The sequence below is a fragment of the Panthera pardus genome, unplaced genomic scaffold, assembly GCF_024362965.1.
Source record: "Panthera pardus isolate Hobbes unplaced genomic scaffold, ASM2436296v1 HiC_scaffold_15, whole genome shotgun sequence".
NCBI classification, from domain to species: Eukaryota; Metazoa; Chordata; class Mammalia; order Carnivora; family Felidae; genus Panthera; species Panthera pardus.
In genome coordinates this window covers 74925544-74942058 of record NW_026526710.1, presented here as the reverse complement: position 1 = coordinate 74942058, position 16515 = coordinate 74925544, and the positions used below count along the sequence as shown (strand labels likewise).

Genomic DNA, 16515 nt, shown 5'->3' with positions numbered 1-16515 from the left:
AACGGTTTCCAAGGTCAGACCGTATGAAGGAAGAAAAGGACCAAAGATGATGCTTCTTTACACTGACAAAAATCGACAGCTCTGAGTGAGGGCCTAGGGTTATCAACACAGAGGAAAGTGGGGAGTAAGGTGAGGAAAGAAACACCCTTGACAAATGAGGAGTCGTGAAGACGCCAAGAATGATAGCTGAGTTCCATGAGGAGGAAGGCGTCCTCAATCAGGTAAGATAACAACACATAAGACATTGGGAGTAGGAGGCATTTAACTCAATTCCTTCCCAAACCCTACGATTTAGCTTCTGTTACTAACTATAATTTAGAGATGAGAACACAGCTGCACAGAGACATTAAGTATCTTGCCCAAGATCTATCACAATGACTATGTGGTCATCGACCTCTGGACAATGGGGGGATTAGTTTGGCTGAAAAAAGTATCAAATTGGGCAAATTAGTATGAGACCTCTAAGCCTGATATGCTGCTTTACAGGAACTCAGTCCCATGACAGGCTTTTGTTTTTCCTTAAGAAAGAGAAATTTAGAATAGATCCCTCCTTGTATACCGGTTCTTTGTATATTAGCCACTAAAACTGATCCTCACGTACTAAAGGACGATTGAATCTTTAATGTGGCAAGGACCGTGCTGGTGGGTTTTGGTTGGAGTTGCGCACGATCAGGATTCAAAATGCAGGTTCCTTGCTCTTGCAAGGGGTGAGAGTGGAGGTTCTAGTCAAACTTGGGCCTAACGAGGGATTATGAGTTTTGTATTTTTGTAAAGAACAATGAACTAAGGGCAGAGCCACCTGGACAGAAAAATGGGAAATTAAAATAAATAAGTTAAGCAAATTAATTTAATGAATACATTATATTACATTAGGGAAGTCAAGGAAGGAAAAAAAAATAAGGAGATGCTCAATGGTATTAGCTGTCTCTCGCCACAGAAAAGGAGGACAAAGAGAAAAAACATCCACTTTGCTCTCCGTGACAGGGTCTTCATTCACCAGAAACTGCAACCAACCAACCAGCTTGCTTGAGAATGTCACCCCCACAGCTCTGACCCGCTCCCAGATCTAAGCCAACTACTTATAAATAGGATAGATTTCTTAAAATTAGTTACCTCAGATCCACATGTTTAATGTGAGGCATTCTTCTTAAAGCCTGTAGCCGCAGGGTTTCCATACAGTTTCCAGACATACAAAGTTTATCCACAGCAGTCAGTTTCTCCAAAACCTCTGGAATGTCAGTGAATTCATTAAAAGAAAGACCAAGATAACTAAGCTGGTGCATGTTCTCCAACTCAGGAGGAAGGGCCTGGAGAAAGTTTCCATCCAACAAAAATGTCTGTAGGCTGTTAAAGAAAACAGAATAAGGAAGAGAACGTGTAAATTTTACATGTTTATTATCAACATACCAGTTCCACAGGTATAGATCATATTATTAGAAAAAGAAAATGAACTACATCTTTTGCAAAATGCATAAGGGCAGCGCCTGAGGCAGTCATATACCAGACAGAAAAGATCAGAGATAAGTATCTTAATCTTTTATTGAAAACCAAAATATGACCCATCTCCCTAACTTGGACAGGTACAAATAGCAACAACGTGAGCTAAATGCAGTGAGAATCAGCCCAAATACCCATCTTTCGTTGTTATTTTAAATTCTTAGAACTCAACAGAAGTCAGAAAAAGAGAAAGTAAGCCCTTGTCCCATGGGTAGGCACACTCATCTGTGGGAATCTTCAGTTCTAAACAAGGATATTTTAATATTTTACGACTCTAAAGAGTGTAAAAGCTAAGACATGAACTCTGCCCAACACCCTGCTCTCTGGATTTGGGGTCAAGACTTACACACCCAACATAACAGGTTGGCTAATCTCACATGCTGCAGCTCGATGCAGCTTCCCGGGGGTTTCCGAGGGATACAGTGTGGTGGGGCTTAAAGGACGCACTTGTGTAGGGGCGCCTGGGTGGCTCGGTCAGTTGAGCGTCCGACTTCAGCTCAGGTCATGATCTTGTGGTTCATGAGTTCAAGCCCCACAACAGGCTCTGTGCTGACAGCTCAGAGCTGGAGCCTGCTTCGGATTCTGTGTCTCCCTCTCTCTCTGCCCCTCCCCTGCTCTTGCTCTGTCTCTCTCTCAAAACTAAAGATTAAAAAAGAAAAAAGAAGTACATACTTGTGCATAACTCGGACGGCTGCTGGGACTGCTCGAAGGGCGTTGCAGGACACATTCAACTCAGTCAGGGTTGGAATACTGCAGACAGCTAATGGGAATTCCCCTAAGTGATTATTGGAAAGGTTAAGACTCTTCAACTTGGTGAACCTATCACAACGAAACAAAAGGAAAGAAAAGACAAATGTGACAGATGCATAACGTCACATAATTTTAGCACAGGTCATCTAATCCAATTCAACGAAGGAGGAAACATGCCCTCAGAGGTCAAGTGCACAGCAGAGCTGAGTGTACCTCTTCAGACTCTAAGGCCAGTGTTCCACCTAAAATATATACATTATATTTAAAAACAAATTTGGGGTGCCTGGGTGGCTCAGGTGGTTAAGTGTCTGACTTTGGCTCAGGTCATGATCTCGCGGTTGGTGGGTTCGAGCCCCACGTCGGGCTCTGTGCTGACAGCTAGGAGCCTGCAGCCTGCTTCTGACTCTGTGTCTCCCTCTCTCTCTGCCCCTCCCCTGCTTGTGCTCTGTCTCTCTGAAAAATAAATAAACATTAAAACAAAACCCAAAATAAAAACAAACTCGTCAGTCTAGAATGAGACTGAATGCGTGAAGAGGTGAGTTCTGCTGGAGTAAGTTTTCTAGCTCTTCCTGGGCCAGCTTCATTAACACACCAGTAAGTGATGATGTAGAGAGGGAAGGGACTTGCAGTCTTGCCTTTCTTAAGTTGTGTTATCCCACACAAGCAAAAAACCCTTCCATTTCACTTCTCCCCAAATACACACCTGCAATAAAAAATTAATTTATCGAAACTACACACTCTCTCGGGAAACCTAGTTCCATAGTTCCCAATTTAAGGACCAATTACCATTCTTCAATCTCAGGCCAACACTGGATACCGCTAACCACACACCCCTTCCTGAAAAGCCCTTCTCATTTCACTTGCAGGACATTTTCCTCACCCGGTCTCTTCCAACACTCTCCAAATCCTTCCTCCTGGGTTGCCTTCTTTCTTCTTCTTCATCTCCTCTTCCCCACCCCAAGGGTAAATAGTGCTCACAGAGCTGTTGTCAGTTTCTTCCCTCTCTCTCCCTTGCCTTCCTCAGAAATCATTTCACTGCTCTGGGAGGAGCTCTCTCTAACCCACCACAGCCATCTCCTATCTCCTGAGCTACCCTGCCACATTTCCAGTGGAAACTCAACTGCCTGTCTGTCTCCCAGACCAGCACTTCTCCTATTCCATTTTTGTGAATGGCTCTTTCATTTTCTCAATTGTCCAAGCAATTAAAGAACTCATCTTTAAGTTTTAACTTGTCTGTGTTTGAAACCTGTTGGCCCACTGCCAACCTCTCCATTTTTTTGAGATGAGAATCAGATTAGTTATTGCAATTATGCCGATTACTCATAAAACCACCCAAGACTAAATACGGGGCAGCACGTACAATGCCTAGAACAGACACACACATCTTAAAAATAAATCCAATTCAATCCAATCAGCATTTTAAGGAAATTGTCATGTGACCTATCTGCTGAATTCTATGATAAAAAATACTAAGCTTTGTCTTAGGTAGCAACATAAAGTTTATTCTAAACAGAAAAGTGACACAGGGCCTCTTTGACAGGTTAAAAGTGTTACGTTGATTTTTCTTTTATAATAGCTGTTTCCTTAAACGGCAGAGTATAGACCTAATAGTATGTCAATTAAAAAAAAAAATTTATCCTCTATTCTGATTAAATTATCCATGATCTATACTCTACAAGCTAGAGTCACAGGTTCTATTGTTCTTAGTTCAGAGGTTCTCAATGGCTGGAGGACCCTGGAAGAGGGCCCTGAGACCCTTTCAAGAGATTCCCAAGGTCAGAAGTACCTTATAACAATACTAAGACGCTACTTGTCTTTTGCCATTCTCCTTTTCCAGTGGAGATTTCCAGATGGTACAGGTCTTTGTGATAGCGCACCTGACTGGACGCAGAAACAGGAGAATCCAACGATCTTCTATTAAGCTAGACATTAAAATATTTACAAAAATATAACACAATGACAGTCTTCTACCTTTTTTCCCCTAAAAGTTACTTTTCATAAAAAACACGTATGTTAACAAGAATGGGTTTATTATTTTTCTAAAGAATATATATTATTTCTCAGTTTAAGTTTGTAATGTTGTAAATATCAATAGATTTAATCCACATAAATAAAAACTCTTCAATTTTTGAGAGGGTAAAGGAGTCTTAAAATATGGTTGCCAGATAAAATACAGAACGCCCAGTTAAATAAGAACTTCAGATCAGTAAGTGTTTAGTGTCACGTATGCCCCAAATATTTCACAGGGCATACTTATACTAAAAAAAAAAAAAAAAGAAAAAAAAAATTGTTGTTGTTGTTTTTCTGAAATTCCAATTTAACTGGGGTGACTTTTTTTTTCCCCCTTCTAAATCTGCCAACTCTATCCTGAAATAGATGAAAGTGCTGTTCTAGTCCAAACAAAAACAGTATCCTACTTTCTAGATATGATTCCTCATTTGGTAGAACTGGCCACAGTTTAAAAATACACATGCAATTAAACTGAACCTAAAAAAAAAAAAAAAAAAAAGTCCCTCTAGGAAGGAAAAAGACCCACTAGACATTATCCAACACAATGGAGTACAAAGGCTTTTCAGAAAGTAGGCATGAAGTGATTACAGTTCCAGTACTTATGACTTGGAAAAGTATTAGTCAATAACATGGGGGGAAGGGTGGGGAGGTATATTCATCTTTACAAACAAATTTCCTAGAACCACAGCACTTCTGACAACAAAGGAAAGCAGCACAAGTACAAGTTGAATGAGTACAAGGCAGTTGACAAGCTTAAACGGAAAAAGAGAGACACAAAAATAAAAAACTCCTAACAAGTACCCTCCATCGTCTTAGGTATATATATTTGCATTTCAAAATTGGTGCCAGCTCTAACTACAAAGTGCAATTATTCTTTGCATCAATTCAATGATAAAAACTACCAGACCTCATGATAAAGAGAACCGCCCTCAGTCCTGGGGACCAAGCGCGCACCGCCCCCCCCCCCCCCCAAAACAAGGAGTCTCCACATCCAATAAAACAGCAATAGTAATAGATGACCACTGAGCACCTGAAATGGCTGGTCCCAGTGGAGATGTTCTCCAAGTATAAATACACTGAAAAGAACATAAACTAGTTAATAATTTTTAGAACAGGTAGTAATTTTGAAATACTAGGTTAGATAACATTATTAAAATTAATTTCAGGGAGCCTAGGTGGCTCAGACAGTTAAGCTTCCGACTTCAGCTCAGGTCACGATCTCATGGTTCACGAGTTCGAGCCCCACGTCAGCCTCTGTGCTGACAGCTCAGAATGTGTGGAATCCCAAGGGGTCTGAGGATTCTAAACTTGAATCTACACTTGCAAGTCTGTTAAGGTAGGAGGAGAGAGCATATTTTATTTAACAGTTTATTAGCTTGATTATAATAAATATTTACATATATGGGGTGGGCCTCCATTTATACTCTCGCCCTAGACCTGTACATTTTAAGCACCGATTCTGATTTTCAAATATCTTAAATGTCTTTCCTTCCTTCTTATCACATTCCCCACATCCCTCATACTACTCTTGCTGCAGCCCATCCCCCAAATTCTTCCCAGAAAAGAACACAGTGTCCAGCAGACTTGTTTAGCAAACAAAGTGTGTATTGTTTCTGAGAACTCAAGTTCTTGATCCGAACACATTAAAATTCATTTGTTTTGGAAACTCTAACCCTTACTCTCCTTAGAGTTCCACTTTTTCTTTATAGATGTGAAAGGCAGTCAGATTACAAGCATCTGCCAATTCAAGAACCCCTTCAGAGAAAGATAAGAAGGCCCACCTAGAATTTACTTCTCTTAGGTCTTAAAACAGGGAAGAGACACCTAGAGGCAATGGTTAAGTTAAAAGAGAGAGAAATCAAAATGGGGAGTGGATGACCTTTCCTCCCTTTACCTTCATTCAAAGAGAATGTAGAAGAGGGATCTAGGTGATAACATAGTGTTAGGGAAGAAAAGACTAGAAAATCTCTGTCTCCTACAAAATAAGATTTTTAGCTCTGTTATCAATTATCAAATGTGCACAGACCCAGATTTAAAAAAAACAGGCTAGTTTTGGAAAGATACATACTTGTCAAAATACTTCAAATAATTTCATTTTAAAACTAATATCATTCTTAAACCTTAAAATTAAATCCTTAAAATGAAATTACATTATATCCACGCAGGTATACAGATATTTTCTCAAAGCTGTTCAATATAGGTATGCAGAGGAGAATCAGAACATCACAAATTTAAGATTAATAAAAATTGGGACGCCTGAGTGGCTCAGTTGGTTGAGCATCCGACTCTTGGTTTCTGCTCAGGTCATGATCTCCTGATTCGTGAGTCTGAGCCCTGCACTGGGCTCTGTGTTGACAGCATGGAGCCTGCTCGGGATTTTCTCTCTCTCTCTCTTTCTCTCTCTGCCTGCACTCTCTCTCACTCTCTCAAAATAAATAAAGATTTTTAAAAGATTAATAAAAATTACTTTAATAATGATTGTAAAAACTATAGTGTGGTTGGTTTAGCAGTTAATGAGGAATGATTTTTCTTGATATTTTAGAAACTAAATGACAAGAAACTCTGTAGTTTGTTTTTTAAACACATCTGTTATATATATGTAACATAACACACACACACACACACACACACACACACACACACAGTATATACACATACACAGTGCTGAGGCTAAACAAAGTTACTTAGAGTGGATGTATCATGTCTCAGTTATCTAAAGTGAGACTAGAGGGGCCTCTGAGGTCATTTTCCTTCATTTGTTTCCACGCTGACAAAGAAAGAAAGTGGGCTCAGAGAAATCAGGTAAGTATCACATACAACCTGAATACACTGCCTTTCAACATCAGCACTACTACTCTTCATCTCTCTTGTTCTTTTATCACATCTTATTAGAGACTTTAATACAAATCGATATCAATTACTAATAATTCTAAGTCACAGGTCAAAGAGTGGTCTCAGACCAGAGTATGGAACACACTCCTTTTTCGGCCTCGCATCTCCCACTGAGGGTAGCACTGTCGGTAATGGAGGACATGGTTATTTTGAACGCCATGTGCCATTCCATTTAAACCAGTTCAGACACGACCCAGGGCTCACAACTACCCAACAACCGCAAAGACTGACTTCACTCTGCAGAGCAAGCAATCTGCTTTATGGAAAGAGCTGTAACTCATGTCCATCTGTTCTATAACAGAGCTCAAAGTAGGGGAAAAAATCAAGTTAACATCTATCCTGAGTCTAGTGAAGAGTAATTTTAGTTAATTCTTAAAGTCAGAGGTACAGGATTATAATATTACAGTTAGCTAATGGCAATGGGCATTGTGGGCTTTTAGCACTCAGGTCTTACTTCACCCAGAGTTCCAAGGCACACTTCTGTTTTTTAGTGCTGAGTGTCACAGAAAAGTATAATCAACAAAACACACTTGAGAATCTACACAGACGGAAAGCTTTAATTCCGTTCGCAGAGAAAACCTGAAGTCCCTTTCAAACAAGTATCCTAAAGGCCATATAACAAAGTGCAAGAGGCACCCGGCTGGCTCGGTTGGAGGAGCACGGGACTCTTGATCCCAGGGTGTTGCGTTCAAGCCGCATGGTGGGTGTAGAGATTACTAAAAACAAATAAATAAAACAAACTTAAAAAAAGGGTGGGGGCCTTGAAATGATGGAAGGTCACGCGTGGAAAGATGCTAGAATGCAGCTGACACTGTCACTGCTCTGCCAAACTGACGATATTTTTTTACTACAAAATTTCTTTTTGCCATTTATTCGTTTTTGAGAGAGAGAGAGAGAGAGAGAGAGAGAGAGAGAGAGAGAGAGAGCGTGAGCAGGGGAGGAGGGGGCAGAGGGAGAAAGGGAGACACAGGATCCAAAGCAGGCTCCAGGCTCCGAGCTGTCAGCAAAGAGCCCGACGCGGGGCTCGAACTCACAAACTGCGAGATCACGACCCGAGCCTTCCAAGTCAGACGCTGAACCCACTGAGCCGCCCAGGTGCCCCGTGGGGATACTTCTTTCGTTTGCATCTCCTTGTGCGTTTACATTATAAAACCAAAAGTACAGTAACCAATGATCCTGTATCTAGACACAAAACGCGCTTTGCCGTCAAGGGGTTTGATATATTAATGTTCCTGATTTTTCCTTTCTGTCTTCCATTTCACACCGTAACTAACCAACAGCACAACGGGACAGCACCTGTCGTGACACTGCTCCCGAGGGAACGGTGGTGACTGCTCGCCTAGCCTCCACCTTCATCCAGACAGCAGCATGATGCGTTAGCCTACACTCAGCCTGAAGTGATTTTTTTCCTCAGTCACCAACATTTCCAGATACAGGATCTTCCAAGCTGCTCCCTCAAACAAATGATTTCTCTCCACCAAAGGGAAGGGTGCTTAGTTTCAACTGAAAGGTTAAAAAGTACCACAACCACTTCCCTTCCCTTTGTTAGATAGATACGTAGGCCTTTCACACAGATTGACCACAGCTCTGTAAGCTTATTTCATCTTGGCTTCTGAAAAGCCACCAGGGAGCAAGCGCTCCTGACAAAATTAAGAGGAGCCACGTCTTCCAAGGGCAGGAAGGAAAAAGCAAGTGTTGCACGATATCTAAGTTGAGAACAATAAACAAATACAAACACTGCCAATTTTTACATCCCTCCCCCTCCTGAAACAGCATGATGCCTATTTGGAGGCATAATAATTAGCTTTAGGTCCATCTAAATCTTGGTGATTTTCTTCTCAGGAACTAAGGATATATTGGGAAATTTTGACCATAAGATAAAATCACAGTCCAGAGGAAGTACTCCCGTTTTCAAACATATTCCAACTGCGCTTAACTAGAAGGCACGCGCCGCACTCACGAAGAGGAAACCATACTTGTTTTGCTCAATGATTCTAACAGAGAAAAATCAATATTATTTTCTGGAGTTATTATTCACTACAAGTGGGTCAATTAGAAAAAAGGTTCCCTGGTGACTGGATTTCCATTTCATGGTAACAGTCCATGTTTAGCTTGTTTTTTTCCCAGTGGGGGAACATGCTAATACACTTTGGAAATGATTAGGCTCCGATATTAAGTAATGAAGGACGCGCGTGAGAGCTGGAGTCGTGAGCCTCGCCCTGGGCTTGTCTCCTGCTTCCCATTAATTATGAAAAGGAGGCTCCCTAATGGCTCGGAGTACGGAGTACGGGACCTGGGGGTGGGGGGAATGGGGGTTGCCAGTCCCTCAGTGCTCTGGAATACTCACTAGATGAGCTTGTAAGATGGTTGCTTTTATTTGATTACCAAAATAACACATGATCATTTTAACAAGTCGAACTAGAGAAGCATACAAAAGAACACACTGGCAGTCTCTACTTCCTTCCAAATCCCATGCCCCGGAGATAACCAGGGTCAAGTTTGGTACACACGCTTCCAAAGCTTTTCCTCCTCATAAAACACATACATGAATAGGAAGTAACCTCCCTCCCTATTTTTTGAATGGGATAACACCACACGCATTTTTTCCGTGACTTGTTTTCTCATCTATACAAATCACCTTTTTGAGACAGTCAAGTCTCACTCTTTTGACAGAGTAGGAGTGCTCCGGTTTTTGTTTCTTTGTTTTTGTTTTGCTGTTAGGAAAAATTCAGCATTTCCATTTGTGCTTCGGTGCCTTCATTTTGCAGTATTTATGGGTGCCCAATGACTTATCCAAAATTCTGAAATCCAACAGGCTCTGAAAATTCAAAAATCGTTCTCGGATTCACGTGGTGACAAAAGCCGACCTGCGTGAATATTCGGGCAGGAATGCGTTCTCTTTAGAAACATCAAGGTGTCTGTTTCTGGAGTCCCAACCCGACTGGAGGTTTGGTATAATAGGTAATATATGTGCCACATTACCTTCAATGATCTGAAACTCCCTGAAATCCGAAACACAAATGGCCTCAAGAGTTTGGGGTAAGGGGTTGTAAACCTGTATGTCTAAAAGTGTAACCGATGGGTCCGGGAGTAGGTAACATCTAGATTGTGATAGGTACTGGAAAATGACCAGGCGGCTGAAGAAACGCGTACCCCCAACCCACCGCGTGGGAGAGGGCTTCCCTCCATGCTGCCTCCGCTAGCGTTTAACGTTAGCACCCTCTCCTGTTGCTAACCTGAGGGGCAAACAGGGGTGTCAGTCCCCTCCAACTTGTACTTCTCAGAGGAGTTTATCTTTCTGTGAGGTTCATCTGCTTTGAAATACGCTTTCACATCCTTTGCCCGTTTTTCCGTTGGGTCACTAGTCTTTAACGTATCAGTTTGCAGGGGGTCCCTGAGTACTAACTGCCACGCGGAGTGTCATGTTCATCACAAGACACTCCCAGCCTCCTGTTTCATTTCCCCCCACTCCGTTGATGATGACGTGAGCCATTCACTAATTTTCAGTTTTTATTTGCTCAAACTTGGCCAACTTTTCCTTGCTGGAGTCCTTGCTTGAGAAGGTCCTCTTACCCCACCCCAGAGTGGTATAAAAGTTCTCCGATATTTCCCAATTTTATGTTGTACATTTAGATCTTTACCTCACCTTACATTTATTTTTACATGTAATGTTTGGTAGGGGGTCTAACATTTTTTTGTCCAGTAGCTAAGTATGCCAATATCATTTACTAAATAAATCACCCTCTTCGATATTCATTCAACGTAAATAAATTTCAAAGTGAACAAAAAGAGAAAGCCTATTCCTGTTCAAACAAAATAGCCAAAGAGAAAAGCTTAGGTAAAAACAAGTTACATTTACTTTTTGTACCTCCTTCTTTTCTCCCAAGAGAATTTATAAAATCAAATGCCTGCTTTGTTGTTCTTCTTAAGAGCCCACCTTGTAGTCTGGAATGCATAAAATGCTTCAATTAAACAGTTCATTTGACAGAGTAACTTTTTTCTCTATAGAAGGACAAATCTTGGAAAGAATATCAAAGTACTTTTTTTTAAATTTTTTTTAATTTTTTATTTTTTATTTTTTAATATATGAAATTTACTGTCAAATTGGTTTCCATACAACACCCAGTGCTCATCCCAAAAGGTGCCCTCCTCGATACCCATCACCCACCCTGCCCTCCCTCCCACCCCCCATCAACCCTCAGTTTGTTCTCAGTTTTTAACAGTCTCTTATGCTTTATCAAAGTACTTTTAACAAAAATGTGTACTGAATGCACTTTCTCTCAAGAAGCATTAGTTAAGGCAGCGAGTGCGAGAGACGTCAGTCAGCAACTTCTTAATTTATCTTCCATGGACTTTAAATTCCGACTCCTTTAGAGCAGAACTTTACTGTTGATGAACTTCGTCCTACAGCCATGTTTTAATATTTTTGCCCTAATCCAGGTACGACACACGGCGACCAGTGCTGTCCTATTTATGTAAGAAAGCAAAACAATTTGCAAAAGACTTCAAAGGCTCCCTTTCCTGGATACAGAAGGAAAGAAAGAATATCTTTTGCCCCATGTTCCTCTCGGATTTGTCTGTGGCTGCAGTAGCATGAGAAACATTTGAGTCACTGGGCCTGCTTCAGAAGTGCTGGGAACACCTACTCTTCAGAAAGCATGACTCAGCTCGTTTGAGCCCTCACACCCGCAACCTCTTCTGCCCTGGAATTGAACTCTCACTGGTGACTTCTCCGCTTCTTAGTGCAGTGACTTTTCCTGTTGTCCCTATCGAGTCACTGGACTCAGACCCAGTGAGTACCTGCCAGGCTTTCCTGGGAGGTTCAGCACACTTACAAATGTACAAATGCTAAGGTACACACACCCAGCTTCTTAACACTTGAGCCAAAATAAACAGAAACCATCCCATCTTAATCCTAATCACCATAAATGACTCTCAGTTCAAGCTAAACAGGCTTATCACCTTTTCATATGATCAGAAAACAAACACATGCATATCCTGGATAAAAATGAAAATTTACAGCCACAAAAGTATTTGGGCAAAATTTTCTTAAGAATTGCCACAGAATAAGTATACTAAAGCTACAACTCACAGACATAGTTTTTCCAAAACAATAATCGAGGAAATAGAGAACACTCTGTTGGCCACAATTACATTGAACATGTTGCTATCATGGCAAATTAAAGCATTCCCTAAAGAGAGACAATGCTATTTTAATCCTCCTTTAAAATAATTTGGGGTGCCTGAGTGGCTCAGTCAGTTAAGCGTCCTACTTCAGCTCAGGTCATGATCTCATGGTTCGTGGGTTCGAGCCCTGTGTTGGGCTCTGTGCTGACAGGTCAGAGCCTGGAGCCTGCTTCGGATTCTGTGTCTCCCTCTCGCTCTCTCTGTCCTTACCCAGCTTCCCCCCCCCCCAAAAAAAAAAAATCAACAAACATTAAAATAATTATAAAATAATTCAAACAGGAGGCACTTATTGGTTACTTACTTCGTGCCAGACCTAGGCCAAGTTAACCTACGTAGTCAACAAGACAGAGCTCCTACCCACAGGCAGGGTGGGGGAGACGCGCAAGTGAAGGTTCCCATGAGTCAAGTACATTATCTAGGAAACCACTCCAAATCACAGGACAGCAATCATGCGGAAATAGCAGTCACTAGATCTACAGTAATCTATAGTAACCCTACACTAACTAAATTCTTGAAAACTGAGTCACAAGCAGCATAAGTCTGTCACTTTCTGTTTCTTTCATAAACTGGCGATATAATCACCGAAAACACAAACAAGAGGTAAGTTATTATGTTACAGTTAAACACACCTTTCCTATGAAATAATTTCTTTATTCAATTTATCCATGACAACATTTTGTTCACTTTCTTACTAACAGATCTGCCCACAGCCAATTCAACTGCAACATTATTCAAGAGATGTTTAATATTAAGCACTATCAAGTAGGACAAAGAACAAAAAATGTAAAACTATTTCTGCAAAAAGCAGAAAACATCTCTATTTCCACGTCTCGGAAGAAAGACAAAGAGAAGATCTACACAGCATACTTGGATAAAATCCCAGCTGAGTCATACAAGATACATAAAAATGAAAACCAGATAGCAATTCTATCAAAGATATCAGATTATCAAAGGAGAAAGTAAACATAAGCTAAGGTCATGAGTAGCTTAAGCTCACATCACAAGTAAATCAAGCATATCTGGTAGGTAACAGAAAAAAATCCATCACCCAAAAGTTTACAGGTGCAGTAAAAGTCTGAACCATCCATTGACGAAACGTTGTCTGAGTTCTTATTATGCACAAAGGTGTGTGAAGCATACAAATGTGAATCACACGTGTTTTTCACCCTCCAGGAACTTATGAATAGTTTGGGAGCAAAGCTGCTATAATACAAAGCATAAGATGAAAACTTACTGGGGGGAAAAATCCCAAGTATCTACAGAAAAGAAAACTCACTTTTATCAAAGGGACACAAGAGTTCAATGGGGAGATGGGGACTGGAAGAGAAGACATTCAAAGAGAACCGGGTAGCAGGACAGTATCTCAAATGTCGCATGCATTGTTAAAAATGCAGTTCTCCTGGCTCTTATCACCAGAGGTCCTGACCCCGCAGGGATGGCATGAAAACCAGGCATCTCTGTTTCCTGTAAATACCCCATGTGATTCTGATGTAAGCATTTCGTAAATCATATTTTGAGAAACACTGATTTGGAGGGCAAAAACTAAAGGGTAGGCTTGGGAAACATGAAGCCAATGACAGCGTTAAACAGAAAGAACGGCTTGTAGAGGGTGCTTAAAGATTAAGCACAGAGCACCCCTCGAGTTCCAGATGAAGACACTGCTATCTACCTATGAAAAAAATGTGAATAAAGGAGTGAAACAGTCTATGCTAGGATGCATGGATTTGTCTATCATGTAAATCAGATATCCTCTGCTTCCCTTGTGCTTCCCCCGTGCGCGCACACACACACACACACACCCTGCACACCATCCTACCTCTCTACGTGGGGTGAAAAAAAGGCTGCATTGTGACAGACATCTTACAATCGGAAAAAAGAAAACTATTTGGAAAGTCAGACTTTCCCCGGGGTTCTCTTAATTATACGTCCCAAAGACATCAGCAGAGAGGGATGGGTGTGCCCTCCTTTAGAGAAGCCACTGTGAAATATCCTGCCAGCTCTGGCACCAGCATCCGAACCCACCCGTGGGAAATGACAGCAGGCGTGCGACTCCTCCCATCCACGGCTCTGTTACCATGGAGAGCACGGTGAGTGACATCAAAATTACAGGCACTCTTGGGAATAACAGCAACTCTCATGGGTCTTTCCTTTTCAAAAGTGACACAAGTGCGTGGTCAGAAGGAGCTCCAGAGTGAGCTGGAGAGAGTCGTGTGTGACCTGAGGCAGAGAAGGGAGGGAGAACGAGGGGCATGATTGGTTTCCTTCGGTCTTCTCACACTGGCAACCGAAGGTTTTTTTGTTTTTTGTTTTTCCAGAAGTCATCAGTAAGGACAGTAATCATGTTCCCAAGGCGGGCACTTCATCATTAAAAACCACAAAATAAGCATCGGTTGGCTTCTCCCTGCACGCTTATCATCATCCTAAGAGCTCTGCAGATTGAAAAGTTGGTTTCCACTCGGAATAGCAAATACTACAAATATTGTGTTTAATATTAACCGCCTGCCTTGAGTTACAGCTTGCAGAGCAGAGCAAGGAGCTGACTAGAACAGAAGAATGGAATTGGCCAGAATACAATAGCCTCACTGGAATCAAGCCAAGGCTTCTGAAGATCCCTTCTTTCTTTTTATTTAAGTGGGGGGGAAAAAAAAAGTTAAACATCTTAAAGGATCCCAAGAAGTCAATAGGGGCAACTGTAATTTAATACAGTCTGGCTGATAAAGAAATCTTTTGTTTCTTTCTGAGCTCCCTCTTCTACGTGCGCCACGCGAGGGAAGAAGAAAATCGGCTATTATTTTCAGAAATGAGGTTGGGAGCCCACACCGAGGGGAAGACCAAAGGCTACGGTATCAGTGCCCCAACCACCAAGTACAGGCTTCCCTTTGATGGGGAAGGAAAACGGGAGTCGTGTGAGATGGAAAGCTTCCCAAGAGGATCAAAATTCCATCTGTAAAGCAAAGCTGTGTACTCAAGGCACTTCCAGCGCTGGGAAGGGCATTCCACACAGTCTATGACATTCCTCATACCTCGGGCAAACCTCGCCACACCCCTGTAGTGGAAATCCTTCCCGAGGGTCCTCGTCCCAGAGCCGCAGAGGTGCTAAGAGTTCTCGAATACACACCAGCCACCCCCTTTCTCCAGCACTTAGCTCTTGTCTGCTTGTAGTATATTTTGTGTGACGGCACATCTTCAAAGAAGCTGCAGTCGGGCTAAGGACTGCAGCTCCAGGTCTGGCCAATGGGCTACCAAAGGATTTTAGCACACCACTCCTGGTTCTGCTGTGAGTGAGTGAGTCATCACTACTCCCACAGAAAGCGAGTTTTCAGAAATTACTGATAAAAACAACATATTAAAATCTCTCTTTCTTTAAACACCTGGCAATGTGAACTTCTGGTGTGGGTAAGTAATTAAAAATGAGTAACTTTGTAGCTCTGGAATGCCAAGATCCCCAAAAGAACAGAGTAGGAAGTAAGGTCATTTGTTTTCCCCTCCGTGGGGATTGAAAATGTAGAAAATTGAGCTTTCCAAGAAGAAAGGTGCTTGATAAATTCCAGGCATAATTATGAGTTTTTCAACGTTCATTTCTTCATAACTTTCATTCTACTCCGCCCACACACTTGTATACCCAATTCAACTTCATTCCTTCTCCCCACGGTTCTCCCAGTTGAAAAGCCGCTGCTCGTTCTTGTCCCTCTTATTACACTTTTCAGCTAAAACACCGTTCACATCTAAACAGAGATTAAATCACTTCTTTCCTCCAAGTCTTTAACTCACTCTCTCCTTGACCCAAAGGTAATTATAATCTTTACCTTAAGTTGCATTATACTGATTTTATAACACAGCCTATGGGACACAATTACACGCTTACTCCTAAATTCCTTGAAATTGATCTCTAGGTGCTATGTGGTGTAACGTGACAGATCCACAACCATTCTAAATGATTACCCTCCCCTTCAAATAGTCACCCAAGCACTAAATACACCAAAAGGTGCCACTGTTCAAAGCATTTTTTTCAATGCTCTTTTCTGAAAGTTTTAAGATATTTCTCTGATTATCTTTGGTGGTTTGGTGGTGAGAGAACCAACAAATTCAACACATATTTATTAAGAGGCTTGTCATATGACATCATATATATATGATTTTATATATTATATCTCTGGCTAAATATGGGGGGACAGCAGA

At 41.5% G+C, this 16515-nt stretch overlaps 1 protein-coding gene across 1 annotated transcript in view; it reads right to left on the bottom strand.

Moving 5' to 3' along the window:
• Positions 1 to 16515, bottom strand: part of PHLPP1 (PH domain and leucine rich repeat protein phosphatase 1) — a 212597-nt gene that overhangs the window by 53099 nt on the left and 142983 nt on the right. Inside the window, exons 5-6 of the mRNA XM_019463835.2 lie at positions 2170 to 2316; positions 1114 to 1344 (exon numbers count right to left, since the gene is read on the bottom strand). Coding sequence (XP_019319380.2) covers positions 1114 to 1344; positions 2170 to 2316 — 378 coding nt within the window. The remainder of the gene's footprint in view (positions 1 to 1113; positions 1345 to 2169; positions 2317 to 16515) is intronic.